Source organism: Clytia hemisphaerica, unplaced genomic scaffold (genome assembly GCF_902728285.1).
Source record: "Clytia hemisphaerica strain Z4C2 unplaced genomic scaffold, Clytia hemisphaerica genome assembly, whole genome shotgun sequence".
NCBI lineage: Eukaryota > Metazoa > Cnidaria > Hydrozoa > Leptothecata > Clytiidae > Clytia > Clytia hemisphaerica.
This window is the reverse complement of record NW_027103384.1, coordinates 458,181-484,769: the sequence shown is the minus strand read 5'-3', so window position 1 is coordinate 484,769 and position 26,589 is coordinate 458,181. Positions and strand designations below refer to the sequence as shown.

The 26,589-nt window shown below is 37.2% G+C and overlaps 1 protein-coding gene across 2 annotated transcripts in view; it reads left to right on the top strand.

Annotated features, from left to right (window-relative positions):
* Positions 1-26,589, top strand: part of LOC136824795 (uncharacterized) — a 52,962-nt gene that overhangs the window by 8,214 nt on the left and 18,159 nt on the right. The window contains exons 9-39 of one of the 2 annotated variants that reach the window (XM_067080772.1): positions 1,533-1,733; positions 2,470-2,667; positions 2,879-3,079; positions 3,320-3,517; positions 4,314-4,514; positions 4,821-5,018; positions 6,070-6,267; positions 7,276-7,521; positions 8,143-8,231; positions 8,524-8,755; positions 8,972-9,166; positions 9,767-10,030; positions 10,752-10,840; positions 11,683-11,911; positions 12,455-12,652; positions 13,294-13,494; positions 13,839-14,036; positions 14,379-14,567; positions 15,267-15,446; positions 16,102-16,281; positions 17,246-17,425; positions 18,193-18,387; positions 18,969-19,160; positions 19,723-19,902; positions 20,319-20,498; positions 21,233-21,418; positions 22,586-22,609; positions 23,093-23,272; positions 24,058-24,234; positions 25,466-25,825; positions 26,306-26,488. In XM_067080772.1, the coding sequence (XP_066936873.1) occupies positions 1,533-1,733; positions 2,470-2,667; positions 2,879-3,079; positions 3,320-3,517; positions 4,314-4,514; positions 4,821-5,018; positions 6,070-6,267; positions 7,276-7,521; positions 8,143-8,231; positions 8,524-8,755; positions 8,972-9,166; positions 9,767-10,030; positions 10,752-10,840; positions 11,683-11,911; positions 12,455-12,652; positions 13,294-13,494; positions 13,839-14,036; positions 14,379-14,567; positions 15,267-15,446; positions 16,102-16,281; positions 17,246-17,425; positions 18,193-18,387; positions 18,969-19,160; positions 19,723-19,902; positions 20,319-20,498; positions 21,233-21,418; positions 22,586-22,609; positions 23,093-23,272; positions 24,058-24,234; positions 25,466-25,825; positions 26,306-26,488 (5,922 nt within the window). The remainder of the gene's footprint in view (positions 1-1,532; positions 1,734-2,469; positions 2,668-2,878; positions 3,080-3,319; positions 3,518-4,313; positions 4,515-4,820; positions 5,019-6,069; positions 6,268-7,275; positions 7,522-8,142; positions 8,232-8,523; positions 8,756-8,971; positions 9,167-9,766; positions 10,031-10,751; positions 10,841-11,682; positions 11,912-12,454; positions 12,653-13,293; positions 13,495-13,838; positions 14,037-14,378; positions 14,568-15,266; positions 15,447-16,101; positions 16,282-17,245; positions 17,426-18,192; positions 18,388-18,968; positions 19,161-19,722; positions 19,903-20,318; positions 20,499-21,232; positions 21,419-22,585; positions 22,610-23,092; positions 23,273-24,057; positions 24,235-25,465; positions 25,826-26,305; positions 26,489-26,589) is intronic. The other variant, XM_067080774.1, reaches the window with a different exon arrangement.

Sequence of the window (26,589 nt, the reverse complement as noted above, 5' to 3'; positions counted from 1 at the left end):
TTAAAATTCGACCCTTGCAGTGCCATCTCACAGGAACACACCCGTACAGTGCATTTTGGGATGCTGAAAAACCTCACCCTTAAGCGCGGCACATGACGTAGGCCAGATCATATGAGTCCCCCCCCCCCGGGCTCTGATGTCATTGAGCACTCTCGGAAGATAGAAGAAAATAGACTTGTATAATTTCTAGCATCCAATTTTTCATAACTTCAAAAAACAACAACTCCATGAAAGTGCCTCTAATAGATTTTAATGATAATGTGGAGTCAAGACACGGATGTCTAACTGTATCAAAATCATTGTAACATTTTTAAATTAGTACCCGTAAAGAAGCCATTGCAGTGTTAAAAATTAACTAACAACGCTACATCATCAAAAGTTTTCGAGGGAAAGTAGATCTAGCGCTCTCGATGCATTCACACCGCTATTAAGTAGTGCCGCCATTTAGGGTACCAAAAAACTCAGATCAAAGATTTACTTTGGCCAGGATTGAGAAACTTGGTCCAGGGTATATAAAGGTCAGTGGTCCTTAGGACAGTAGCTTTGACACCCGTCAAACCTCCTTTGAAGTTGATTCATCTTCTGGATAAAAATAAAATGTTTATATCAGGGTTGACTAAGGATGATTAGTACAGTTAAGTTACGAGCGACCGTAGTGCAGTGGTAGAGCATCCGGTACGGTTCGCAAGGTTGTTGGTTCAACCCCCAGTCGGGTCATACCATAAAGATTCTCAAAATAGTACTTGATGCCTCCCTGCTTGATGCTCGGCAATTAAGAGAAGGGATCAAGGGTAAGTGTAGTAATCCAGGGAGAAAGATTGGCGTCCTCCCCTACCTTCGGGTAGATAGCTATCGAAAGAGGAGCCTTCGGGTCGCCTCCGACTGCAGTCGCAGACTTACTTACTAAGCCTTGCGATCGCAGTCGGAGGCGAACCGATCTTTCTATTAATTGCAGAGCATCAAGCAGAGAGGTATCAAGTACTATTTTTGTGCTTTAGTATGGGGAATTGAACCCACGGCATTGTGCATCGTAGCCGAATGCTCTACTTTTGCTACGGTCGCTACAGGTTCATGGCTCCGAATGGGGTTCTAGGTCCCCCCCCAACAAATTTAGGTCCCCCTTAAGTTTTATGTCCCCCCACTTTTCATTAAGGTTAAGGTCCCAGTTGAAATGTAAAGGGACAGGTCCCTGCAAAAAGTACTTTCAAGGTTGTGGTGTGTGTACCCCCCTCTCGCGCATATAAAAATAAAACAGTAGAATATTTAAAAACAGCAGATTAAAACCAACAAAGAAAATATTTTTACAATTTCCTAATTAGTCCCCAGAACTTTAGTGCAGCCCTTCAGATCCCCCCACTTTTTTAGGTCCCCCTGAGTTTAAGAAATGAGACAGCTCCCACCAACTTTTAGGCCGATTTTAGATTTACACCCCCCCCCCCCCAAAAAAAAAAAAGAAAAAAGTGGGGGGGGCGAGCCATGATTCTAATTTACCACGGCTGGACTACCTTTGAAGATGATTTTAATACATCTAGTCCGTTGCTTGAACAAGAATTGTTATTATTACTCATGGTCAAGTTGGTCAGCTACTTGTGGAAACGGTGTCAAAAGAACAAGACAACTTCGAAAAACCAGCAACAGTTATTACACCGTCAAAGCTGTCAGTGAATGCTCAAAGTACAAAACTACTTGTGATAATAATCTAATTGAAACCAAGAATTTGGCTAAATGTCCAGGTAAGAGAAAATTTCAAAGTTCTGATGTTCTTTTGATCCCGGAGGGGGGAGTGGGTATACGAACCAACGGTATATGCGGCGAAAAAATTGGGATTGGCTTTTAGAATCGCACCCTTAGAGTTCAGCAAAAGATAGATAGATAGATATGCCCTCTGATGCATCGGAATGGGTCCTATCCACGATGGAGTAGGAATCACAGCGCAAGCAGACATTGCAACCCTGCAGATGCGAGCTGTCGAGCCATTGTGTATATCACGACACTCGAACTACACAGGAGAACGGATGTCCTCGCAGGTGTAGAACCTCCCAAGTGTCACCAAGTACACAACAATGTCTGGAATATCTACCCATACTCTTGTATCAGAGTTATGGCACCCGATTCCCCTCACATGGCACGCGTTGACCCGGGTGAAGGAGCATTCACTTGCCAAGTGCTATGGTTCAGCAAAAAATCGGTGAAATTCATACCTTTTACAGTCCATCTTCTTTTAGATAAAAAAATCAGAATTTCGGGCTAAAAATTAACAATTTTTCCTGTACTTGCTGAATTTCCACTCTTACAGTGCATTTCTGCTATTTTGAAAAATAAACCTTTAACCGCCGCACATACTCGTCGGTCAATTTCCCTGACTGCCAATGCATCCCGGGTCCTGATCTCTGTTTTGCCGAGGCACAAACGACCTAGGTCCTGGAGAATGCAAGAAGGTTTTGAGATAATGAAGGTTTTTCTTTACAGTCCCATGCAAACACAAGAGCTGTTCGTATTACGGTTGGTCCTCGTGGTCGGCAACTTGCGGATCAGTCGAAAGATCTCGAAAACGTTATTCTTTAAAAGATGTCACAACTTATGTCAAAGAAAGCAAAGATTGTGACAAATATCCAAAATCATGTGAATTGTACGACAAGCAAACGAAGACTCTCGCTAAATGCCCAAGTAAGATCACTACCCTCTAACTTTGTCAATGTTATAGATGAATGATAGAGTGGATAGGTTTTTGGACAGCAGAATTATAATTGGCTTTTTTTTTAAATCACGCTATTAGAATTGTTTTCATTTAACATGCACAAACCTGACAAGCAAATCTGTTTCGTTATTTAAATATCTTTTTCAACTTTATATTTTAAAATTTTCTACTATCCTTTAGTCCGCTGCTTGAACAAGAAGTGTTACTATCACTCATGGTCAAGTTGGTCAGCTACTTGTGGAAACGGTGTCAAAAGAACAAGACGTTTCAGATATTCAAGCAATTCTTATTACAAGGTCAAAGCTGTCAGTGAATGTGCTCAATACACAACTGCTTGTGATAGTACACTTATCGAAACTAAAAATCTAGCTAAATGCCCTGGTGAGTGAAATCTTTTTCTTTATGAAGAGCCTAAAGATAGTGGTCAAATTTCGATTCATTAGCTTCACGTGTCAACTGTGTCACAGCGTACTTTTTTAAGTAAACAATCTTCGATCAAAGGGTCTGATATAACTCTATGATTCCTATAATACCTATTTATACCTAATTATGACTAGAGAGAGAGTATCGAATGCAAGTTTTTATACATGAATATATTTTGCTTTTCTACTTTTTTTTCAGTGCCATGCAAACACAAGAGTTGCTTTTATTACCGCTGGTCCTCGTGGTCCGCAACTTGTGGATTAGTCGAAAGATCTCGAAAACGTTATTATTCTGGAGATGTCACAACTTATGTCAAAGAAAGCAAAGATTGTGACAATTATCCAAAATCATGTGAATTGTACGACAAGCAAACAAAGACTCTCGCTAAATGCCCAAGTAATAAGATAGTTATTTGTTACTTTTCAAATAATCAGCATTTTAATTCTATGAATTATTTCCTACTTTTCGCTTATTACAAGTTAATGGGGTAATCAAATGGTTTGATATTTTTGCCCATAGAGAAATCCTAAGTGAATGAGCTCCAAATAATTTGGCCTAGCTATTTTCCAAAGTCGAGATACAGTACCGCAATTTAAAAAAGAAAACTTAAAATTGGTTCTTACACGGCTCTCACGCCCGGGGGGGGGGCAGTCAGGCAAATTGACCGACGGGTATGTGCGGTGGTTAAGGGCATGTTTTTCAAAATATCAGAAATGCACTGTAAGGGTGGACTTTTTTGATAAATGCACTGTATGGGTGGAAATTTCAGCAAATCTAGGAAAAATTGCAAATTTTGGCTCGAAAATCTTGATTTATTTTGCTCTAAAAGAGTTTAAAATTTGAAAAAATGCACTGTAAGGGTATGAATTTTACCTATTTTTTCTGCACTGTAAGGGTGCAATTCTAAAAGAAATTTTTTGCCGCACAGACCGTCAGTTGGTAAACCTACTACCCCCCTCCCCCGGGCTCTCACGTTAAAGTTCTATCGTTTTCTTGTTAAAAAAAGTCAAAAACTTGTAGATTGAATATCTCGACTATGGGAAAATAGCTAGACAAAATGAATCAGAGGTTTTGCTCAGGGCCATGAAAGACCTCACCAAGCAGAAAATCTCAAACAATCTGATTATCCCTTCAATTCCTTTTTATTATTAAATCAATGAAAAAGCTATCTGATATATTTCCTCTTTTTTAGTACGGTGTTTAAAGAAAAATTGTTATTATCACTCATGGTCAAGTTGGTCAGCTACTTGTGGAAACGGTGTCAAAAGAACAAGACGACTTCGAAAAACCAGCAACAGTTATTACACCGTCAAAGCTGTCAGTGAATGCTCAAAGTACAAAACTACTTGTGATAATAATCTAATTGAAACCAAGAATTTGGCTAAATGTCCAGGTAAGAAATTTAGATTATTTGTGTTTTTTTTTACTGTTTTTTCCAGTCCTCAAAGGATGTATATGGAATTGAAACACTGATTCTTTGTAGACTTCGAATATCTGCAAGCTTTGTCTCGTAGGCCGTTGTCGCCATTTGATTTATAGCGAGCTCTTTTAAAAAGGGCATGAAATTTTGTTTGCTTTTGGGAATGTTAGGAATCTGAGCGCAACTTAATAAGCTTGACAAGACAGAATTTGTTTTCAAGCAAAAGTTAGAATGTCTTAAAACCATATATTCAACTTTTAATCCACATCCACCCTTTAGTTCGTTGCTCTTACAAAAACTGTTATTACTTTGGTTGGTCCTCGTGGTCCGCAACTTGTGGTTCCGTCAAGAGACAACGACGTTACCGATACTCACGTAATGCCGTCGTTAACGTGAAAGATGAAGCGGCATGTGACGCGTACACCAAAACATGTGCAAGTTATTTACATCAGAATAAGACATTATCCGTGTGTCCAGGTATGACCCAGTATGACTCTTTAACTCTCTATATAACTCCTTTAACTCTAACAAGTTTTATGGCCCCTTCATTTACTAATGCCTTATAAACATTACTCCATTAGCTCCAGATTTTCTTAACCAATTTGTGTTCCCCTTCAGTTAACAATACCTTATAAACTTCACTCCGTTAGCTCGAGATTTCCTTAACTCGAACAAATTTGTGTTCCCCATGTGTTCGAGTTATGGAGACTCATCTGCAATTTCTCTCACTCTCAGTCGAACAAATGGGTCAACGTAGTGTAGGTCACATCTACCGCCATACCAAGAATTGCCGTAGATGGCAATTCGGGTAAATGAACGACTTAATACATGAATTTCCTATTAGCAGATTCATGTAAAAAAAAGTCACGAACAAACGTAGAGTAAAGGTCTGATACACGGGTTTCGAATTAAATTTTTGCTTAGCTTTAGCTTTGATCCCATGTAAATTTGCACGAAAAATATCAAGTAAACAGAACGAAAATTGGCCGTGTATCAAGCAATTTTAGCGCATTTTTCCATTTTGACAGACTTTATGGGTCATTATGAAAACAAAAAACATTAAAATAAAAAGTCAATCGTTTAATCATATTTCTTTTATTGAATTTGAAATAGAAAAACATCTTTTGAATGAACACCTGGCTTTCAAAAGAGAAGAAAGGAAATCTATCAACCTTTTATAAGGCATTTCCCCTTATCGCTCCTTTTATTTACTTGATTTTTTTCTCTCGCGCCAGATTTAATTCGAAACCCGTGTATTGGCTGAAAATTGCACACATAAACATATTTTTTTCAAAATGTCTAAAGTAGGAGGTAATCTTCACATGTCTCAGCCGATCAAACCTTTACTCGACTTTTTTCGTGACTTTTTTACATGAATCTGCTTATAGGAAATTTGATGTATTATCAAAAGTCTTCTCGGAACGTTAATGGACTTGAATAGTTAAATAGAAATTCCCCTGACCATATTCTCTTACTTTTATCCAGAAAGAAAACTCTTTTTTTTATTACATAACTTTCTCAAATCCAGTGAAATGTCAATACAAAGAATGCAACTATAACAGTTGGTCCACTTGGTCAATGCCATGTGGGAAGAGCCATCGATCACGAAAATTACGATCTGCCGTCAACAAAATCACTTATTTCTACAACCCCTCCTATTGTGATCGATACTCGAAAAGTTGTCAATCAGATGAAAAAGAAGAAAAAACTTTCGTTGAATGCCCTAGTAAGTAACCAATAAATGTTCCAAGCTACTAGATATGCGAATAGACCTTTCCATAAATTACGTTTCGAACATCAATTGCCTCGTATTGAAATTATTGCCATGGTGATTAACTCCCAGCGGATTTTATTAACTACTTCCTATTCATAAAAAATCATTTAATGTCTCAAGAGACATAATCGCCATGGTAATTGTTTGAATACGAGGCAAGTGATGTTCGTGATGAAATTCATGAAAAGGTCTATTGACGGGTATAACGTGCAAAGTGTTTTGAACTTTTTTTAGGTGTCAAAAGAACCTCGTAAACCTTAGAGGATCTAATTTATAGCGTAACACATCCCGCGATTTGAAATACCGTGGAATACGGTCTGTTAACGATCCTAATCTTGAACATTAGATGTAATAGAAAACTCATATTCAAAGTGTCCTCAAAATATTATGGAAATTAGAATGTATTAGGTTACAGTAGCAAGATAAAGCGCAACTAAAAAGGTCACTGTTTTATTTTCCCTACCTGATGTATATATAGTCTATCCACATTTATTCCTGGACAATCATTAACGAACGCTATCAAAAACGGAAGAAGTGCTTTGTAAAAAGTATATGAAAGTGGACGGACTATTATACTTCATTTATTCGTTACCATACTTTCAGTATACACCTTTTCGACCGTAGTCGCGCGTGCCACTTAATTATTTAATTATCCCGCTAAACTCGATCCAATCCTTTTTTGACACATTTTTATATTGTCTATAGGTGTGAAAAAAGGACAGGGGCGGTTTTAGTGGGATAAAGCGGGCAAAAAAATGCCCGCGCGACAATTGGCGACTACGGTCGAAAAGGTGTATTCATGATATGCGCCATCACTGCAATGGGGGAGCTACCTTTCTCGTTTTTCTTTACAATGCATCAATCACAACCAACCAGTAACATATTGTCAATAGTCATTACAGGGGTGTCTATCTTGGTTCGGATTTACACCCATTTGATATTCCACTATTCACGTTATAGAAGCGTCATGTAAACTTGATCTTGGTTTTATTCTCGACGAATCTGGTTCAATTTCCGTAAGCGACTTCAAGAAAGAGACTGACTTTGTCCGACAGATGACTTTACCTTTCAACATTGGCGTCAAAAACACGCGTGTTTCTCTGATCACCTATTCAAGTGGAGTCCGTTTCCATTTCAAATTGAGAGATTACCAAGGATACAATAAGGATGGTTTACACCAAGCTTTAAATCGTCTCTATCGTAAAGGTATGTTCACACTACAAAGTTATATCTCTTGTAATTTTACTGTCTCTTATTAACCTAAAGTAGAGTCTACTTCTGGCTGAACTTTGCTTTATGATAAATTTTGATGACGCTGAGTCCAGTGAAATGGGTTAGGAGCATTTGACGAGGTCGCCATTTTGATAAAAAAGTCCAAACAACTAAAAAAATACTTAAAGCTGAAAAATTTGGGAATCGACCTTTTCATAAATTACTTTACGAACATCACTCGCCTCGTTTTGAAATTATTGCCATGGTGATTAACTCCCAGCGGATTTTATTAAAACTACTTTCTATTCATAAAAAGGTCATTTAATGTCTCAAGGGGCATAATCACCATGGTAATTATTTGAATACGAGGCAAGTGATGTTCGTGACGTAATTTATGAAAAGGTCTATCAAACATGAATAACAGATTTGAACTCCCTTATTTTCAATTAAAAGTATTGCTTCATCCTATTTTCACCTTTCAAAAACAACTAAAATACCCAGAGGGCCACTTAATCGCGCGATCCATTTACCGGGCTACTATTAACCCAATAAATGCCATCACTCCGTAAACTTCAAACTTTCAAAATAAAATTTTGTTTAAATTTTTTTATCTAGGTGGTGGTACAAATACGATGCAAGCCTTGAAGGATGCCAACAGCAAAATGTTTACAGTGGAAAGTGGAGCAAGACCTGATATTTCTAAGGTACGTTGTAGTAGTTCTGATGTTAAAGTAGTCTCTATGTGTGTAACAAGTACCTCACCCAAATACCGGAATTTTTTATTCCATCTCTTGGTCAGTTACCTTTTGATGATTAGATGGGAAAAACAGGAAAAGTGTTAATTTTTTCACAATAGCAACTTGTACTTTAGAAAATCTTTCCAACCGTTACTGATCCAAATGTTTGCAAATATCTCTTAATGCCATAATACTGTTCGTCCTGAAGCCATATACTAAAATAACGGTACCTAATTCACTTTGTTGTTTTCTTTTCCAGGTTCTGGTGGTTATCACAGACGGCCGTAGCAACGGCGGTGTTTCATCGGTCAGAAAGCCAGCTGATGATCTAAAGAAGAATCATGTCAACATTTTTGCTGTCGGTGCCGGCAATAATGTCAATTCTCACGAATTAAATGCGATTGCTTCGAGCAGTGATCACGTGATGAGAATTAGTAGCATTAATGCATTGCAAGGCATCCTGGGAAAATTACAGTCGGCTGTTTGTAAAGGTACGGTTTTTGCCATCTTGGTGACTCTTCTTTTGAAAAATACAGCAGAGTCTCTTTAGGTCAAACTACCTCTCTAACTCCTAATATACCCCATAACTCGAAACTTCCTTAACTCGCCCGTGTTCGAATTATAGAAACTCAACTGTGACTAGAAAGGATTTTTCAAAAGAGCAAAAGAAAGAACCATATCGAAATTTATCATCGTTTGCTACCTAGAAATTGAATGCAAGTACAAAGAATGTGTTTACCAAAACTGGTCGCCATGGTCACAAACATGTGGTGCTACGTCACGGTCACGTCAATTAAAGATGGCGTACAATCGAACTAAAATCCAGCATGGTGGATGTTCAGGACTTTTGACGTCATGCGAGAATATGGAAAAAGAACAGAAAACTTTAGATAAATGCCCACGTGAGTTTTGTTAAGCTTCATTTCATCCCTCCCCTCTCCGTATAAGATTTTGGAAGAGCCATACTGAGCCTCAGAAACTTTGTTTAATTGGACCCACCTCGGAGGTCCTTTAATGTTCGTCCGTTCGTTCGTTCGTTTGTTCGTTTGTTACCAGATTCTCTCGGGATTGGCCCATCATTTTTTTCTGATTTTCTGCATAGTTATGTAAAATGACAGTAACCAAAAAGTGACGGAGCCTGATTTTGGAATAAAAATATATTGGGGCAAATTTGGGCTAAAAATGCCTAAAAATGGTTTTTTGGACTTGAGTCTTAACCATTTTCGAGATTTGTTGTGGTTTCCTTCCACTATCTTGCAAGTTTGAGACATTACTTGAAAGATAATATATTTTTTACCGTTCCATCTAAAAAGAAACTCATTCATCGTCTTTCAAAATATTCTAAGGCCCAAAATTGACAAACTTTAAGAGCACGTGTCTTTCTTCGATTTATGAAATTCTTATAATTCCAAATTTATTCCTAACAAATCTGAGAACGCACTTAGAATGTACGTACAGGTCTTTTAATTTGCTTGATCTTTCTGCTCTTGATTCTCCTTCAGCGTACAACACACCAGAAAAAGAATGTACACTTGATCTCGGTGCAATATTGGACGAATCTGGGTCAATCGGTTCAAATACCAATTACCGTAAAGAAACAAATTTCATCAAGGATTTAGCAAAGGAACTAACCATTGGTCCATCAAACACACGTGTATCAGTCATCACTTTCTCTTCAGCTGCACGCTTAAGATTCAAATTTAATGATTATGAAGGATACAATCGCAAAGCATTATATAATGCATTGGATGGATTAAGATGGAGTAGTAAGTTGCGTTGTTACAGGAAATTAAGTCGAAATTAATCATGGGTAATCGGGACTGGTTTCACTCTAGTAACGACTTCCAGTTGGCTAGACGCAATAATCTAAATAAAGTTTTTCGACACTTTGGACCAATATAAAGTCGTCATTAGCGCGCAGTGGTCCTAATTACCCATTACGCTTTGCGACTGTGAAATGGCCTATTTGGGAATCTTAGAGATGGCTAAAAGGATATTAAAGTTTGTTAGTTACTATTGAAGCTTTTTAATTTATCTAAGGCTATGTGCCACTGACCTTTATATATCCCTGGACCGAGCTACTCAATGCCGGTCAAGCAAAATATTATGAGTTTTTTTTAAATTGGTTCCCTCGGAGAGAGCGCTAGATCTAGTTTCACTTGTACACTAGTGATGTAGTGCCGTTTGTCGGTAGGCAAAGTTTGAAACACTACAATGGCTTCTTTGCGGGTACCAACTTTCAAAGACTTCGATCAAAGATGGCGGATATAGCTTGGTTCAGGGATATATGAAAGTCAGTGCTATGTACATAACTTTCAACCATGTTTTCTTCCCTGGCAGCATTACCAGCAATAGAGGAAGCGCGTTAACTCCATATTGCTGTAAACCTTTTGTTTATCCAAGGAAAATAAGAAATGATGATTTTAAACTTTGAATTTTCCAAAGAAATTGTCTTAACAATATCATTATCACATTTTACAATTTCAGAGGGTGGCACTCAAACTGTCAAAGCTTTACAACTTGCTCAAAAACATATGTTTTCGGAAGCTAATGGACAACGCAAAGACGTATCGAAGGTAAGACGATAACAATGGAGTCCGGGGGGAGGGGTGCTAGGGTTGCGAGCTGACGGGTATGTGCCGCCTCACTTTCAACTCTTCATAATTTTTACGACCCTTATTGGGCCTAACTTGACCAAATTTTGATTTTTAAGAATCAAACAGTAGAAATTTTCCTGTTTTTCTGACCCTTAGTGGGACTGAAATTTAATTTTCTGTTTTTTTTCCAACCCTTACAGGGACTTTAAGGTCCCAAAAAGGCACCCTTAAGGGTGGCACATACCCGTACCTTTCACTTGCCTAAGTGCACCCTCCTCCCCCGGGAATAGAAGCGGAAGGCTAAAAGCGAATCTTCGATCTTCCCTTGCAGTCAAAAGAATGTGATACCTTGAAGGATTAAATCTAGTGATATTATTTTCGAATGGAAATGTTTTTTAATCTTTCTGGTAAATGTTACTTTTGATGTAGTATATGTTTGAAAAACACGCAGGTCACGTGAAACTATTTAAAGAACTACATTTATAAATTGCATTTTAGCTTGCCCAATGCACAATATTGCAATGTCCGGTGCAGCACTGGCAGGAATATTAGCGAGATTATGTATCGGAGATATTCTACGGCTACGGTTGCGGATCTGCCCGTGCGGGTTGTCACCAAAGGCGAAATGTCGTTGTCTACTTTGCTCTGTACGGGAAAAACACCAAAACACCGTATAAGCAAAGTCGACATAATGCCGTACGTCAAATATCGAACTTGCTTTCACCCGCCACTTTAACCGTAGCCGTAGAGAATTCCAGATACATAATTTCGCTATTTTCTTATGTGAACTGCAAAAATTTCACTTCATTTTTATCAAACAGGTCTTACTAGTGGTGACAGATGGGCGTAGTGCAACGGGTGCTTCAAACATCAAAAGAGCATCGGACGCACTCAGTAAACAAGGGGTTAACATCATTGCAATTGGCGTTGGTGCAGCTTATCAAACGGAATTGAAAGCCCTTGCTACTGATGATTCGAATGTCTTCAAAGTTGGTAGTTTATCGGAATTGAAAAATGCATTATGGAGTGTTAAACGGGCTAGTTGCGCACGTAAGAAATAGTTTTATGGTTTTTTCAAAAATCTAATACAGATTTTATCTTCAAATAGCTGAAATACGGCTAATTTAAACAAGAATATTTTACAATGTTTGAGTTTTGTTCATTTTGAGTTTCTAAAGTGTAGCTCACTTGATTTATAAGGGTAAAGAGAATTTCGATCCTATTGTTTACAGGCTATGAGTGTTTTTAGAGCGTTTTGTGTTTCGTCCTGCTAGTCTAAAGCATACAAAATTTAAAATTTCTGAAAGTAAAAAAACACTGGTATAAGATACCAAATGATAATTAGGCAACGAATAAGAAATGGATCAATGTTTCTGTGTCAAGAAACTATCGATGCCGAACCGCTATCTTTTATCAAAATATACAATCTATCCTTTAACCGCAAAGAAGAGGAATTCTGGGAAATACAAAAATTACTTTCTTAATATAAATCACATTATCATGGTCATTATGTATAATAAATATTTCGACCTGCTTTAGTACAGGCTTTCATCAGGTCTAAACAATTACTTCTTTGTTTTTTAAACGTTTCAGCTGTCAAATGTCAATACAAGATATGTACTTACAGTGCTTGGTCCAAATGGTCCGCAACTTGTGGAGTAACAGCGCAGCGAACGCGTGCACTAACGAAATCGGAAAATGCCGTTAAAGAAAGGCTTGGTGGTTGTGCTGGTCTACCAACTTCTTGCGAAAGTCGTGAAACTGAAAGTAAAACGTTGAAGAGCTGTTCATGTAAGTAGAAGTAGTAAAAGACCTCATTCTTGTCTCGATATTGATGTACGTAGTGATAGTGGTATAGTGGCTATCATCATTGACTCCCGCCTGGGAGGCCCGAGTTCGATACCCACCGTGTTACTACGATTCGCTTGGCAAGTGAATATACCTTCGCCCGGATCATGCCATATGGGAGGGGAATTGGGTACCATTACTCTGATATAAGAGTGTGTGTAGATTAGACTGGTATTGTGAAATGACGTGCCATGACACTCATAAGGTTCGGTCTCGTTTGAGCATCGCTCTCCCAGTGTCGCTCAAGTGTCATACGCCATGGCTTGGCAGCTTGCGTCTGTCAGCGCTGTGACTCCTACTCATTCGGGAGTAGGACCCATTCCGAATGATTCGGAGGGCATATATCTATATTGATTTACTCTGAAATATTTTTGCGCTAATGGTAGGAAAGGGTATATTTATAACACAATTGTATTTGCCAGTGGAATATTACCCAAACTATCAATCGAATACTTCGAAAAGAAATCTCCAAAGCACATCTAGCTTTTCGCAAATTTCTTAGTATGACATATAAAAAAGAACATTGTTTCGAGATTTAATGTTCCATTCAAAAAGTAATACCTTGTGTTTTTTCCTTTTTTTAGCTTTCTTAGTCATGTGTGATCATTACGATTGTAGTTGGGAAACATGGTCTGCCTGGTCAGCCACGTGTGGACAAAATATGAACCGAAAGAGATATCCAATCGAGAAGAAGGAAACCAAACAATACATAGCTAAATGTCCTTCTGATTTGAACCAGAAACCATGCACCAAGGAGCCACAAAGTCAAAAACAATCTACCAAGTGTATGTAATTTTTTAATTTTCAAAAATAAAGATGACTATATTTTTCTTCACCCACAATGCTTTTGTTTGTCAACACTTTTTCTAACGAGCCATAAACTATATAATCAAAAGTGTTTATATTGTTGATATTCCATTACTTTGGTGTCTATATCAATCCTTAAGATACAGTGTAAGGAATGAAACGGTTTTTAAACTTTAGTGGGAACCATGTCTGTTCAACTATAGTAGACAAATTCCCTTGGAGTTGGTTTGCGCGTGGTAGCTAAAAAGAGTGGACACTGAAATCGTATAGATGGACTTCAGGTTTCATAATTTAAATTTGGTGGTTTCTATGCTTTATTCAGGTCCATGCCGTGTCAAAAAATGTGATTGGCGTGATTGGTCCTTGTGGTCCGGAACATGTGGTGATGTAAAACGCACACGAATGTTACGAAGTTATCACGAATTCAATTATGATTATGACTGTGTAGAATTACAATCGAAAGAAGGATGTCAACTAATGGAAAATAGTACTGAAACACAAACAGTAACTAAAAATCCTTGTAAGTATAGTAGTAATGATTCAAACAAATAAACAACACCAAAATTTTGATTTTATTAAAATTTTTAATGTTTAATGAAATCAAAATTTTGGTGTTGTTTATTTTTTTTTGAATCATGATTTAGTGGTTTGGAGAAAAAATATAGTAGTAATATTCCATTTTCAAAGGACTGAGTATAATAACAGTAAACTCTCGGTTATTCGAACTTCTATTATTCGAATCTTTCTATAATTCGACCCTGTCTCTAGTCCCCGTCAAGGAGAGAGTCTCTTAAAATACTTTCTATAATTCGAATCTATCATTGATTCGAACAAATAAAATTCTCTGTTCTCTTTTCCAAAGGCTTGAAAGAATGCAAATATGCGTCATGCAGTTATTCCGAATGGTCCATGTGGAGCGCTCAATGCGGAAAAGTGAACCGGTCACGTGACTTGAATACGGACATGATGACGTCATGGCGCGAGTCATGTGACGGATTGGAAAAAGATTGCTCCAAACACACAGAAGTTTATCAGGAACGTTCTCAAGTTTGTAAGCAGAAAATTATATACGTTGCTTTCTATTATTTGGCTTTTCAAATTTAAATTCAAGATACATACATAGCTCTTCAATGTCTTGCTGGCATTACGTCACTTATACAATAATTTCTAGCCAAAGAAGTGGTACACATCATGAATTTATTCTTAGGACTAATTATATATAATATTAGTCTTCATTTTGTCTTTTGAAATATTCCTGTGTTACAGTCTCGGTAGAGCCCCAACCCACCCTAAAAACTCGGTCCAACAATCGTTTTCATTGGGAAAGTACAATATAGTGCTATTCCCATTGGAAAACTACACTCTAAATCTTATTCCCATTTCCACCCACCCAAAATAAGAAAGAAAAGCGAACATTAGAACTATCGTGATCCCTCATTGGATTGTAAGCTGTACTAGACAATTGACATTTGAAACAGGAGAATATCCGTCCCTATTGACATTTAGCTTCTTTATTTTTTCAAACTGGCACATAGAGAAAGTGTCTACTTGTCACTTTCGCTTGGGGTTGGGGATGGCGAAATTAGTCGTTCTTCTTGAAATTAGTCGTTCTTTTTTAATGTTGCGAAGTAAGCACTTTTTCCCCTGGTTAATAGGTTCTTACCAGGTTACTGAGACAGGGGTATCCTAAACTATTATTTACTGCTTTAAAATGTGTGTTACCTAATTCTACACATTTTGCATACCTTAGGCGATTGCTCCTACGTGACATGTGAGCCTGGACCTTGGTCTTTCTGGTCGGCACAGTGTGGTCAAGCAGAACGAAAACGTGACATCAAAACTGTCAAAAAAACTGTACAAAAGATGTCATGCGAAGGCTTACAGCAAACTTGCCCTAACGATGATGAAGCTGAAGAAAGAATGACACTTTGTAAGTTTTTACTAAGGGTTTACCAGTATCTTATCATGGTCATTATAAAAAACCCTGGTCTGGTAATGTATTGTTTTAGCTTTATTGTCAACTTTTCTTTTGGTGTAAATAATTGGTCAGTTACGATTTGCATACTTTTTGGTCACGTTACCGCATTTTTGACTCTTGGGATTGGTTTATTTTTTAATCACATGACCAAAAACTATGCAAAACAAATCAATTCAAGGTAAGCAAGCTCTTACAATTAATAATGGAAAGAAACAAAAGCCTTCCAGACCGGGCTTTTTATAATGACTATGGATCTTGTCAAGTGTTATACATCCATCGGTACGGTCATAAACTTTTGGAGACTTTTCTTTACGCGTTCAAATCTTCCATTTGGTTTTAGAAGTTTTCTATTCGTATTTTAAAAATGAATTAGGTAGATGGTTGTTTAGCGGAAATCTTTCATTATTTTAGTTTAGTTGATCCAAAAACAATAGCTTGTTGCAAACATGTGTACCCTAGAAAGTAGAATGTTTTTAAAATTTCCATACTGAATAGTAGGTCAACCATCCTTAATCTAAAACAAAGTTATATGTTAAATCTGAAAGAATTTGTCATCCCTGATTAGCATATTCAGTAATCTAATAGAATCCCTCCTTTGGATTGACAGGTGAATGTCCTTACGTGCAATGCAAGGCTGAACAATGGAGCCAATGGGACGCACAATGTGGAAAAGCTAAACGTAGCAGAAAGATAACTGAAGTAAAAGCCACTATTAAGAAATCTTCATGCGTTGACTTACAACAGACTTGCCCATCCGATGCTGAAGAAGAAACAAGGGAAACACTTTGTAAGTTTATTTTGGAATATCGAGAATAATTTCGGTGAATTCTTTACCGTAACTTGATCTAATGTCGACATTCCTCTTCTAATCCCGACACCCTTCTTTAGAGATAGGAATAGTAGAAAGGTCGGAATCGCTTATGGAAACTATATTTCTTTGCTTAGCGACCAGAGAGGAAAATATTTTTGTCTATCAGTGATTCTTACCTTACTATTATTCTTATCACTAAAAATGGGTGTCGGAACTAGAAGAGGGATGTCGACATTAGACCAACTTACGGTACCTTGTAAAAATACTGTTTGAAATAGGATTAGGATTAGGGCTAAATTTTTAAGAACTCAGGAAACCTTCATCATTGTAAGCGGAGTTGAAGGAACAAAATATACTATTTTTCAAGAGTTTTTCTTTTGAGAAAACATGTTAGTTTCGGAAGGCTGCAGAATATTCTTGATAACTCTGGCGTTGAGAGAAAACAAGATGAAGAATTCATCAGATTATTTGAGGAATCCGAGGGATCTTGCTAACAATCGATGCACTGGATTAGGAGAAGCTTCAATGGGCCTTTCCAGAAAAAACCGTATACCCCTTGTTGAGGAGGTCCATTTACGTTCCAAGGTGGTAAGGTTTGATATTTGGCGGAATACCATAGGACGAAAAAAAAATCTGTCAACAATAACTGGAATTCCATATAGGGGTAGCTTTTTAAATCCTACTAAAATTCAGAATTCCAGAGGGGTTTAAACCTGAAATTGCCTGGAATTTCAGGTGGTTACAGCATTTCCAGCCACAGAGGGATGGACCTCCTCGACAGGGGGTATACGGTTTTTTTCTGGAAAGGCCCAATGAAAATACATACAAACTTTTTACCTTAAATGTTCACCACTGACTGACCATATAAGTCACGAATGAATTGATGTAAATATCGAGAGAAACAATTCAACTAAATCTTTATTTTTTCTCCAAAAACAAGGTAATTGCTCCAAAGCTGTTTGCACTTGGAAGAATTGGTCCACGTGGTCCGCAACATGTGGTTCTTCTACTCGTTCCAGATCGATTAAGACTACCATGACGAAGGTTGCCCAATACTCTTGTAAAGATGTCCCAACCACCTGCGAACAACAACCTGAAATGGAAGACAGAAAAACAAAATGTAAGATTTCAGCTGGACATCATGTTTACACGTAACCATTGGGTATTCTTGGAGTCAAAGTCATTTCTAACCAAACTTTGTTCTATGTTAATGTCTCCTTGTACTCAACTAAAGGATATATTATCTTCATGGTATTTTTTTTGCAAGGTCTTCACTAGCGAGGTTAAGTATAGGGAGATATTTGCCGGGGCCAACAGACTAGTGAAAATACGCAATGTGATTGGTTAAAACTCACTAGCCTGAGCGTTTTTCGTTCGTCGCGGTGATTTGCGTCAAAATAATTAACCTCATTAGTACAACAACATTTAGTGATTTCCCATGTTAACCTCCTCAAAACTATTTAGTTTGTATTAAAAAAGAAGTGTAGTCCAATCCTTGTCTGAATACACAGGTTTCAAAATTAAAGTGTGAAGACAAATCACGCTTTTACTCGAAATTGTTATGTGCTTGTTACATGGCATTTTTTCTGATTGGTTCGAATTCATTGACACTAATAAAGTTATCAGCTGTAAGTTGTAAAGCAAGTAACATGGGAATATAATCACGTAAACTTTTTCGAGTAATCATATGTTTTGACTGCACTGATATAATCTTGCAACCCGTGTATTGCATGGACCTTTTAAAGATATACTTCCTGTATAGAAGTTTTATCCGCTAGAGGATGCACAGAAACCTAGTCCGATACAAATACCTGTTTCCAGGTTGTCTTTGTACAAATTTGGTATTTTGTCATTACATCAGCTCGCCTTCTGTATTTACCTTGCTAGGTCCTTGTGATATTCAGACGTGCTCTTGGAAACCATGGGGTAGTTGGTCAGCCACCTGTGGAACAGCAAGCCGTACACGAGAATTGAACAAGCAAAGGAAAATTGTTGAAGCGTTCACGTGTAGCGAAGCACGTGCTACCGAAGGGTGTACCGAGACTGAGACTGTCCAACGACAATCTGTCACTCGAGAACCATGTAAGATTCGTGTTACATTATTTTCTTGTGATTTAGACTAAGTTACGTGACTGCCGCTATTATGAATGATTTTCTCGCATTCGATTTCCGTAATCAATCGATTCTACAAATTCAAACCACAGATAGCTAAAATATTAGATAGAGCTTTCCATACCCTATTTGAAGCAAAATAATTCGCAATTTTGAACGAAATGACGTCACAATTTAGCTTGTGTGATCCTTCAAAATTCTTTTTGAAAGTCATTACCGTGTCAAAAAAGCTTCAACAGTGAAAACCAAGGTTTCTATTGTGATCTACTTTCAGCAAAGATGGTGGATTATTTTGCTTCACTTGCCGTTGTTAAAAAAATACAGAGTAGCTCTATCTAGTGTTTTATATAAGTGAACATAAAAAACACAGTGTGTACGACGTTTCGATGGTTGTCTTTATCAACGTTTTATTTCATGATGGCGGATTTCGATAATTTACCCAACTTTAACAAAACCTTGAAATACCTCTGTAGTAAAATGAAGTTTCTTCTTTCGCGAATCTTCTTTGGAGAGTCCTTTTGTTCTAAAATTGATTAAATGTTTATTTATAGGCACACAAACCTGCAAGTACGTTTCATGTTCTTATAACGAATGGTCAAGTTGGAGTAGTGAGTGTGGTGAAAAAGTCACCCGAACTCGATCTGTCAATACACAACAATTATCCAAAGAATTAGTTTCGTGCGCTGGTCTCACGACATCATGTGTGCACTTCAAAGACCAATCACAGGAGACTGCTAAACAATGTAGGTTTAATCACGAATACACGTTTTTCATAAGAATAAACTATGTAAGAACATCGAAGGCCAAAATATTAAGAAGAAGTGAAAATCTTTTGAGGCTTAATGGACTCTGAAACACCCATAAAAAATACTCACAAAATTAAAAACATTTCAAGAATATTTTAGGCTCAAAAAGAAACAACATGTAGACCTTTTCATAAATTACGTCACGAACAAGGACTGCCTCGTAAGTCCTCCGAAGGCTCCTTTTTCGATAGCTATATATCCGAAGGTAGGGGAGGGCGCCATTCTTTTACCCTCGATCATTCTCTTAATTGCTGAGCATCAAGCAGAGAGGCATGAACTACCATTTTTGATGTGACCCGACCGAGGGTTGAACTCACGAACTTACGCACCGTAGCCGGATGCTCTAACCATTGCACTACGGTCGCTACTGCCTCGTATTTATGTTTCAAGGGAGCTAAAATGACACTTTTATCGTTTATCGTTTAAAGAGTGGAGTTTTGATGAACTCCTTTGGCATTCATATAGGTTTATTCAATCAGAATCAATTTTATCCTTCCAGGTAACTGTTCATACGTTGATTGCGTACCTCGATCATGGTCGACGTGGTCCACTTTCTGTGGCGAGGGAACTAGGAGACGTGTTGTGTTACCTACACGAAAAATTGTTCAGCAATATTCATGTGATGGATTAAATCAACAATGTAAAACACCGATGGAAACTGAAAAACGCAGTGAAATGTGTAAGCTAAATATATATTTTTTTTAATCATGAGTAATAAATGTTATCAAGGTCTTATCTAATCATATACTAAATTTGAAAACGAATAGTACGGTTGACGCTCTCTATAATTCGACATTCTACTATTAGATGCGCTTACATTATTCGATAATATTGAAAATCACGTCAACAAGAGACACCCATGAACAACGCACTACCATTTGATACACTCCCTTATTCGATAGAGCCATTCCCCTTGAAAATCGAATTAGAGAGTGTTAAAAAGTCGGAATTTTGCTTGGTCTCCATTAAAGTTTGTTTGTTTAAATTTATTTCACAGACAGGTTGATTTTCTAATGAACATTGAAGATTGTGAACGAACTCAGTTTTCCGAGCCAGAAAATAATTTTTAATAAATCATTTTATTTCGAAATTTAGGTAATTGCACCAAGGTGGATTGCGTACCTGAGGAATGGTCACAATGGAGCGCCGTTTGTGGTAAAATCACCAGGAAACGAAATATCGAGAAGGAATCCAGTGAATTGATGAGATTGTCATGTGATGGTCTGCAAACTGAATGTGCAAAGACTGAAGAAACCGAAGAAAAGGAAATCCCATGTAAAAAGTTTTTCACAAATTTTCAAAATTCAAAAATTGATTTATTGCAACTTGAATTGCTGTATTAAGATTGAAATGAGATCCACCACCATCATATATGCTATCACTCAGCGTTGTTTCAACATTATGTTGCTGACATATTCCTATTAAACATGCAATTTTCATTAGACAATATGCTGGGTGGGAATTCACTCGGTGGGAAATCACCAGGGGGAATTCACTCGGTGGGAAATCACCCGGGGGATTTTCTGAACAGCCTCTATCTTAACGGAAGAATCTATCACAAAATAGGGAAATGTGACTAGATCCGACATCGTAAGCACTCCGTACAATAGACATACGAACCACTGTGGCGTCACCGCGCCAAATATATATATGAATATCAATAGACCAACAAAGAATTTATAGTACTAATATCATCCGTGTGCTTATAAGAAGAATATTTATCCATCGCGCGTTTTTAATGAAATCTGACTGGTTCTCTACCTGTCCAATGTTTTTAAATATTGCTCATCCTCGGAGGCTATAAGTATATAGAGTTGACCCCCTCTCTCTCCAACTCGATCTTCAATTTGAGTATTTTAAACTACTTTCTAGTTGAGGGGACCAATATTCTAGTTCGAATTATAGAAAGATTCGAATAGAAGAGGTTCGAATCAGAGAGAGTTGACTGTATTTAACAATCCAGGGACCTCTTTTATAACATCATCTCATTTATCTTCTCTAACCAACAGGTAGCTGTGACCAGGCATTATGTTCGTGGAATGAATGGGGAGCGTGGAGTGCAACGTGTGGTGACTCTATGACACGCTTACGAAGTATCAACACGCAAATACAAAAAGTTCATAAACTTTCGTGTGATGGATTGAGAAAGAGTTGTGATGTGTTCAAAAATGGAACACAAAATATCAGAATCACTTGTGAGTACACGTTTGTTATATCTTAATCAGTAGAAAATCTAAATTCCCCGTTAAGCTATTTACTACGTAGATTTTATCCAAATACTTTAAATGACGGAGAGCCAATCAAAGAAGCCACCTGATTTGCAGTTTCTTAAATAACAAAAGACTATTATGTTCACTTTACCCTTTTGCAATATTCGTTGCATGAGAAATGTTTCAGATCCTTCAGATAGGAGTTCCATATCATCTCGTTAACCCTATTTTGGATTCAAGACGACTTGAAACTTTCTGACTTTTAATAAAATCTTTCTTAAGAGTACTTGTGCAAAGCTTTAGGGTCATAGGTCTTCCAGATCAGGTTTTATGACTTTATTTTGAAACATGACATAAAACCCAGCTAAAATCGCATTAAAACTCAAACATTTTCTGATCTATTTATTCAATAATTTTCAAATTTTGACACGTGATAGGCATTGACAATGTGACTTTGAGAAAAAAAAATTTAAAATGATGACGTCATCAAATTTTGAAAATTTTACTCATCTTCAAGATAGATTTTAAGAAAAAATCTTCACGGAAAATGTAAAACCGGCCAATTATGTTAAAGGGCAGCCTTTCATCTTTCAGAATCTTCAAACAGAATCTCAATATCTTTATTGGTTCGACTGTGAACGACATTTTTGTAAACCATATATTTGGACTTTTTTCCGACAGGTGGAAATTTTGTGATGACGTCATCGCTTTTTGAATGACGCCATCAAATTATTCTTCTTCCTTGAAATTATTTTTATGATGGAGAACAACTGTACCAAATTTCATGACCATAGCTCTTCTAGATCGAAAATAATCGAGGATGGTAGATTCTACCACCCCCCCCTGGAGATACAAAAGTCAAAAAAGCTTGGGGTTAATAGGGTTAAACAAGGGAAGCCTCGCCGAGATTAAAAGTCTGACAAAAACTTAACTCTTACCGGACAACTAAGAGTATACTTGATATATAAAGTTTACCTCAGCTCAGGTAATACACCCTTTTATTTCTCCTAAGATAGAGATTGTGCAGGGTTAGCAGTTGAGAAAACAAAATAATGCCACGATCTTGGTTCAAGTGTTGTGTTGAAACATTTCTCAAAAAGATTCATGTGATTGGTTGCTATCTTTTAAAATAATTTTCCTTCTTTTCTCCAGGTCCCGAACCTCCACAAAAATCACGTAAGTGTTAACCAGGATTCATTGTGATTCATTTCGACTTTTGCTCGTATGCCTTGAATTTGACATAAATTTCTGTCCATTTGAACCTTTATCCGTATTTTGACCCTATTTACGATATTTTGTATACTTTAGTCGGCAGCGAACGTGTTACCGCTGATTAATGGTGATATTTACCGGTGGAATACTTTTTTTTGAATTATGCTCTAATTCATGACAAATCCAGGTCACTGAGATGATGACTAAAAGCTAAGAGGCATGAGTTCCATATAACGAATAACTTACTTCATTAAAAGAAATAGTACTTTTTCTCTACCAATACCGCTAGATTCTTGCATCATTGATGCAATCATCAGTTGGACTTTTAGAACAATAGATACAGTTCTTTTAATGAAGTAGTTCGCTCCACATCAGTATCAAGCACCCTAAATGTGAAGAGGCGATTTACATGAATAACGAATATCTGCTTATTATTTTATACTTTAGACGAATGCAAATACGTCGATTGTGTACCAGGCCCCTGGACTGAATGGTCTTCAGACTGTGGATCTGGTGAACGAATGAGGGAAATTCTTGCCGTCCAACGGACCACAATGAGATTTAATTGTGATGGATTGAAACAAGAATGTAGCAGTGAGGTGGAAACGCAAGAACGAAATCAATTGTGTAAGTTATTAAAGGGATTATCAGATGATTTTTGGTATTTAGCTTTAGAGATACCTTTTATGGTCCTAAGAAACACCTCCAAAGTTTTTGACCCAATTATTTTCCAAAGCTGATATATTCGACTTAGAATTTTCAAATTTCTACTTAAAAACAATAAAAATTCAACGTAAAGATTGTGTACAGACTTATTTGGAAAGCTTTGGAAAGTAATTGGGTCATAAACTAAACTTTGAAGGTGTTTCTTAGGACCATAAAAGGTATCTCTAAGCCGAATATCAAAAATCATCTGATAATTCCTTTAAGGTTTACTGCGGTTGATTATTTGTATTGTATGCGTTACAGGTTTAGTAAATGCCTTGTCACAAGAATTTCATTTTTGTAAGAAGGTCGTGTTTAGATACTGTTTAGGAGTCTGAAAGCGTTGATGATGTTTCTTTAAGAAGCACGAATCTGTCAGAGGATGTCATTAGCCATCTTATTTAGTCAATTTTCAGAGAAAAAATTCAATTGGCAAATGTCTATTTTACAGTGTTAGTTCTTCTGTCTAAGACGGATTTCCGTCTCAGCAAAGCATAAAAAGAGATTTTTCCGCCCTTAAAATTCAGAAAAATTTTGAAAACCTGGGCTAATTTGTCATGCTTAATCTATTTTTCTACTGAGATAAAAAATTTTGCTTCGACCACTGAGTATTCTCGAATAAAATCTTGCTTATAAGTCTATCAATTTCAAATGATGAAATTTAGAGTTATGATTTTTGTAAGAATTATGTTTCTTTTCCAAATCAGGTGAATGCACTTATTTGGAATGTCACTCAGGTACTTGGTCATCGTGGAACACGAAATGTGGAAAGGGTCATCGTACGCGCCCTATCAACGTTATTGAGAAGTCATTGGAACGCTATTCCTGTGAAGGTTTGAATCAACATTGCAAAGAGGAAGATGTGGAGGAGAGAAACCAATTATGTAAGATCAGTGGTATTTCTTTATGAACTCGAGAAGAAGTATGTGCCAACCTAAGGGTATTTCTTTAAAGTCTCGCGAAGGCTCACAAAAATCACTTTTTAAATTTTACTGATGAACGTGAACTAAGCGAACTAAGGGACTGGGTTTGAGCTTGGGTATTTCTAGCCTATACTAGACGTAACCCGCGTTTTTTTACGCAATTCCACTTTGCGACTTTTTCGAATGTTTTGGGCCCGGGTTTTCTAGCCTATACTAGACGTCACCCGCGTTTTTTTACGCAATTAACGTCTATTCCACTTTGCAACTTTTTCGAATGTTTTGAGCCCGGGTTTTCGGGCTCTAAACATTCGATTTTTTGACGTCACTTTTAATTTTCGAAGCTCCTACAGTAGCAAAATAATCGAATTTGCGTCAAAACACTTGAAAGGCTTCTTTTTTTCGAAAATCGTCAAAGTGGAACTCACTAAAGGCCGGTCTCCACTTGCGCGCGCTGCAATCGCTCTTCTTCGAGCAAATCTTCCACGCTATTGGTCAAAAGAAAAATGAAGCAACTCCATTGGTGCGATATGACGTAACGATCGCGCGCTTGAAAAAAAAGTTGAAATGTGTTCAACTTTTTTTTCGTGCGCGCGCTACATTTTTATGACGTAATCTTTTTTCCAAGCAAAAAGGATTGAAGCCAAAAAGTGCGATTGCAGCGCGCGCAAGTGGAGACCGGCCTTAAGAAACGAGATGAAAAATCCCGGTTTTTAGTGAGGTGCTCGCTAGGGTTTTCGGGCTCTAAACATTCGATTTTTTGACGTCGCTTTTAATTTCGAAGCTCCTGCAGTAGCAAAAAAATCGAATTTGCGTCAAAACACTTGAAAGGCTTCTATTTTTCGAAAATCGTCAAAGTGGAACTCACTAAGAAACGATATGAAAAATCTCGGTTTTTAGGGAGGTGCTCGCTAGGGTATTTCTGAAAAGTCTGGCGAAAGTTAAAAAAATATCACAAAGTTTAATATCATTCCATCTGAGGGCAAACGTTGGCTGATACGCCATCACCACAGTTCGCAAATGTCATGGACCTAAGGGAGAGAGGGAGAGAATTCAAGTTTCTTTTTTCAAAAATAATCAAAAATATAATATAATATATAATCAAAAATGATGATTCCGGAGTTTCTTGAAAATTCATAATGTATTATATGGCAAGATTTCTTTCCGAATTTTCACGTGACTTTGTTTTGTATAGGTGAATGCGAATCGGTCGATTGCGTCGCTGCTGAATGGTCCTCGTGGTCTGCAGAATGTGGCAAGGCTAGCCGAAAACGTGCCATTAATCCTGTCACCAAAACAGTGAAACAATATTCATGCGAAGGTGTGAAAACAACTTGTGAGAAAGACGTCGAAACAGAAGATCGAAATATTAAATGCACGTGTTCTTATGTTGAATGTAACGTTGGTCAATGGTCAGAATGGTCATCAGAATGTGGCGATGCTTCCAGATCACGTCCTATCAATGCTGTAGTGAAGAGCATCCAGAAATACTCTTGTGATGGCTTACAACAAACTTGTGAAAAGGATGAGGAATCAGAAACACGGTCAACCATGTGTAAGCGAATTGTTATGTTTATTTATGTATCTATTACACGTTTTGCTTGGTATATTACTATCTCTAGCTTTATCAGTACCTCTAGGCATAGTATAAGAATAGGTTTATCGGATTTATCGGATTATATGAGATAGTGTGTTAGTGTGTTATTTCATTGCACGATATTTTTCTGAATAAGCACGTTATTTGTAGAGGTTTTTCATCTTTCGTTAAGTTACGTGATCTCCGCCATTATGAAAACAAACGTTCGATTTACGTTAAGGAATCGCCTCTACAGAATCAAACACTTGTTTTCATGATAGCGAAAATTACGTAGCTTAACAAAAATTTGGAAAAGTTATTTACTATTATGCCGTGCATGATATTTTTCGGAATAAGAATTAGTCCAGCTTACTTTTCACACGAAACGTAATCATAACGCTGAGACGACATTGTGTCTCGTAATAGATGAACAAATTTTGTTAACCATTATGATTTCAGGTACTTGTGATTATGTTGAGTGCGTCGAAGGAAAATGGAGCGAGTGGGACAAGAAATGTGGCCAATCAATGAAGAGAACGCGATTGATCAATTCTGAGACTAAAACTGTTCAACAGAAATCTTGTGATGGTTTAATCACCAAATGTGATAAGAAAGAAGAAGTCGAAACTCAAGACAAATTGTGTAAGTATTAATTTGCCGTACCGTTTATTTTAGTAAATATTCTAAACACATTGGAAAATCTTCAAATAAGTTATTATATCAAACAACCATTAAATGGGTGC